This window comes from Sinocyclocheilus anshuiensis, unplaced genomic scaffold, assembly GCF_001515605.1.
Source record: "Sinocyclocheilus anshuiensis isolate Anshui unplaced genomic scaffold, SAMN03320099.WGS_v1.1 scaffold386, whole genome shotgun sequence".
Classification (NCBI taxonomy): Eukaryota; Metazoa; Chordata; class Actinopteri; order Cypriniformes; family Cyprinidae; genus Sinocyclocheilus; species Sinocyclocheilus anshuiensis.
In genome coordinates, this window is record NW_015542332.1 from 494,580 (window position 1) to 498,429 (window position 3,850).

At 35.1% G+C, this 3,850-nt stretch overlaps 1 protein-coding gene across 3 annotated transcripts in view; it reads left to right on the plus strand.

Annotated features, from left to right (window-relative positions):
• Positions 1-1,929, plus strand: part of LOC107691037 (protein GPR107-like) — a 28,393-nt gene extending 26,464 nt beyond the window's left edge. For 2 of the 3 annotated variants that reach the window (XM_016489505.1, XM_016489506.1), the window contains exon 18: positions 1,568-1,929. In XM_016489505.1, coding sequence (XP_016344991.1) covers positions 1,568-1,658 — 91 coding nt within the window. In that variant the 3' untranslated portion in view covers positions 1,659-1,929. Of the gene's footprint in view, positions 1-444; positions 504-1,567 lie in introns of all 3 variants that reach the window. The other variant, XM_016489507.1, reaches the window with a different exon arrangement.
• Positions 1,930-3,850: the final 1,921 nt, after the last annotated feature.

A 3,850-nucleotide genomic window follows, 5' to 3' on the forward strand; every position in this document is an offset into this window, starting at 1 on the left:
TATATTTATATTCTTTAAATATGTATAAACAGCGACAGTAAAAAAAGAAAAATCTAATATAATTTACTGCTGTTTTTTGGATTGTTATTATTTATACTTCATGGGTTTGTTGTTCATGACTTATTTGTAATGTGATTCATCTTGGAACTAGTAAGTTTTGGTCATGGAACTGAAAATGATATGGTCATGGTTGCACTCTATTGTAAAATATTATATAAAATCAGCTTTAACTATAAATTGGGCATTTTCTTCTCAAATCAGAGGTACTGTTGTTTGTTACACTTATGCCATAAAATGAAAGCATTCTCAAAGCATTTTAGCTGCTCAAGGCACCTGTTAGCAGAACCCGAGTTGAGCAGAGTCATGTTTTTTTTTTGTTTTTTTTGTTTTTTCTTTTTTCTTTTGCCATTTCTCACAGCCTTTATTTTGTGCTTTGTGTATCAGTGGTCTGAGGCTGCTGCTGATTGGAGAACTGGACTGGTGCTGTGCTCTCTGGCCGTGTGGTGAATGTCTTTACAATTACCTTGAAGCTGATCCCTGCTGTGATTCTGTTCTGTAGCAGTAGTTGTGCATTGCGTTCTGAATCTCTGAAAAATATATTTTACTTCACTGTATCTCACAACTCACTGTACTTTGCACCTAATTTTACTCTAGTACACTGTGCTCATCCAGTGTTTTTCTCCTCCTCTTTGACATTTGACCTGAATTAAAATGGACCTCAAGTGGGTAAATGTCTTGTTTCTTCAACAACAGTAGGTCTTCATACTGTAGATGCATGGTGCATCTGAGCCGTGAACAGTTTGCTGGTACTAGTGTGGCCATATGCAGTCCAATCTGTGCTCAAATAATTATTAGGAACAGAAGGGCAGAGTATGAAAGCAAGAGAGGTTATGCGTGCGTGTCCCTCTCAGTTTCTGCTCAGAACATTCTGTCCATGTTTGCCGCTAATGCAGAATGCTTAGCCAGTGAACTCATGGTCACATTTTTATGGAAATACTTGTATATTAATAAGGTGCTGTTTGTGTAAAATTAAAAAAAATGTGATCTTTGTTTAGTTGATTCAAACATTTGTGGCCCAGTGGGAAAAGATTCAAAAGTACAATATACTCTAGGTTTTTTACTTTATGCCAAAATGTAAACGCTAAGTTTAATTACACGTTTGTTTTGAAAATTGTTGCACAGTGGTTCAGATCTTCTTTGAAAACAGAAAGATTAAGAGATGATTGTTTTGTTTTGTGTTTAAAGAAACCGATTCTGTCTTTCATTAATTAAACATCAGTTGTATGCATGCTAGATCGCTGAAGGGCTTTCCTCAGAAAATTGTGACAGTCTGAAATGATTTGAGGACCTGTTTTTAGTTAGCTATTTCAGAACAGCATTACTGACCAAGATTCAACTTTCATGTCCGCACTGAAGCAGCACATAACCAAATCTGTTGTAGAAACCCGTTTTAGCTCAGTTAAGTGTTTGGCTTCAAATGAAACCTGCAAATGACAAATTATCCCTGCTTTTGCTACATATCGGAGATTGTTTTTGTTGTTAATGTTGCTCTTCATTTTCATTTCAGTGTAACTACCTCAACAGCCATGGGAGAGGGCGTTAAGAAACTGAAGAAACTGTCAAACGGACCATCAGAGGAGAGGGAGAGCATGGCATAATGGAAGAAACAATTCTCTGTCGGTTCTGTGTGCCTCTGGACTACTGACATGTGGGATATTCATGTGCAGAATTCCCAGTGGACCTTCTCTCATGATCACATGTGAAGACACCGCGTTCCATATCCACATATATGTCTATCTCTGTAAATGTTGCACAGACAGTATGGAGAATTCACAATAAGGCACTCCATGATTCCTTTTGCCACTGTAGTTTTAGTTGACATGTGCTTTATTTTTGTTTTACCTTGATGATTGTGTGTGCGTGCGTGCGTGCGTGCATGTTTATGTGGTTTATGAGGACACAAATTTGCATAATAACATGGGTATGACATAGGTATTACAACGAGAAGGTGATTTATGAGAACATTTTCAGTGTCCCCATAATTCAAAAGGCTTATATTTGAAAATCTAAAAATGCAGAAAGTTTCCTGTGAGGGGTAGGTTTAGGGGTAGGGTTGGTGTAGGGCAATAGAAAATACGGTTTGTACAGTATAGAAACCATTACGCCTATGGAGAGTCCCCATAAACCATAAAAACAAACCTGTGTGTGTGTGTGTGTGTGTGCGCAAATCTTTTTTTAATTTGGTTCTTTTTTTAATTTATTTATGACCTTCCTACACATTGCTTGATCTTGGACACTCTGTGGCACTTTAACAGATAAACTCCTAGTCAAGTGAAAGCCTATGTGAGGTCACTGCGACGTGCAGAAAACGGCGTGCCAGTGAAGTGTCTTTCAGCTATTTAAATTAAATTAATTATTTCCTGCTCTGAGTTCTCTAAATGAATCATTTTTATGTAAATATGCAGGCCCTTAAAACATACATAACCTAGATTCATGTTACAAAAAATAAGATGTACAGTTTTCAAGCTTAGTCAGATTTGATGACAGCTGCTTTGTATTTTTTTCAGTATTTGTGAGTTAATAAGTATGGATGACGATGGATTTTCATGAAATAGATCCAGTGTGTCCAGAAACATGTATTTCAAATGTATGAAACGTGTGGATTAAAATTATTTCAGGGATCTTGTAATTTATGGTTGCTGGTGTTGCAGTGGAGGCGTTTATTTTGATGTTTAATATTTTGCTTGTTTTCTTTGAGCAAGCTTTATGAAATTGTGTTTCAGTATTAAATTGTGCAGTGGTTTCATTTGTATTTGTCTTTTATATTTTGTTATAAGTGTGTAAATACCATGTGTATATATCTATTCGTATCAGTGTTTTTAAGCATTCTTTATACATGAAGATTTTGTTTTTCAACATAAGGAATACACAGGAGAGGACTGGTATTACATAAGAACAAAATTTCCACACCTCTTTATATTTACAAAAAGTGATCATAACAAACACTAATGCTAAAGCAAGTATTATTCTGATTTTATTACATTTAGACTAAGTGGCGAATAGTGGATATAGCTACTGTATATAATGCATCTATTGACAGTCTAACGTTGCGCTGCAAAGGCGAGGCTCACGCAGCCTGTCCAGGAGAAATCAAAACGCGCAACACTAAACTCGGCATCCTGAGGTAAAAATTTGAAATGGTAAGTTTTTATATTTAAAATACAGTTAGTTAGGCAACATCACACAACGTTTTCACCATCACGACTGTTTAATAGTTCTATAAACAGTTCAATAAGCAAATACAATAATATTAGGTCACTTACATTTTAGGCGGAAACAGGGCATCGCACAACAACCAGCCGATTCATTGCTGATTGATTCCGTGTTTTGAACGAATCGGTTGAGTCAAAGTTTCATTAGCCCATGCATAAACATCTGATAAATCTGCCGTTTGAATTAATCGTTTGAATGAACGACTCAATGACTCAACTCATTAAACGCTCACTACTGGCACCTACGGGCGTTTTAATTTCGTTGAAAAGTATCATTTCCACCATAATTTCTTGCTTGTATATTCAAAAATATTTAAAATAATCTCATAATATTATTTAATGCAGTTGTATTTTTCAGTGTAAATCATTTAATTTGATAACGTATAGATAATCACATTATATAATTGAATTTATAGATCAAATATAAGAATTTGAAATGAAAGTATTAATGAGATTAGTGGGAAAATGCCCTCTATAAAGGTAAAAAAAAATGCCCTTGGATAAAATCATAGATGGATAAAATATAAAAAATACGCAGATTTATATGTCACAGCTGATATAAAACTGATGAGAATATT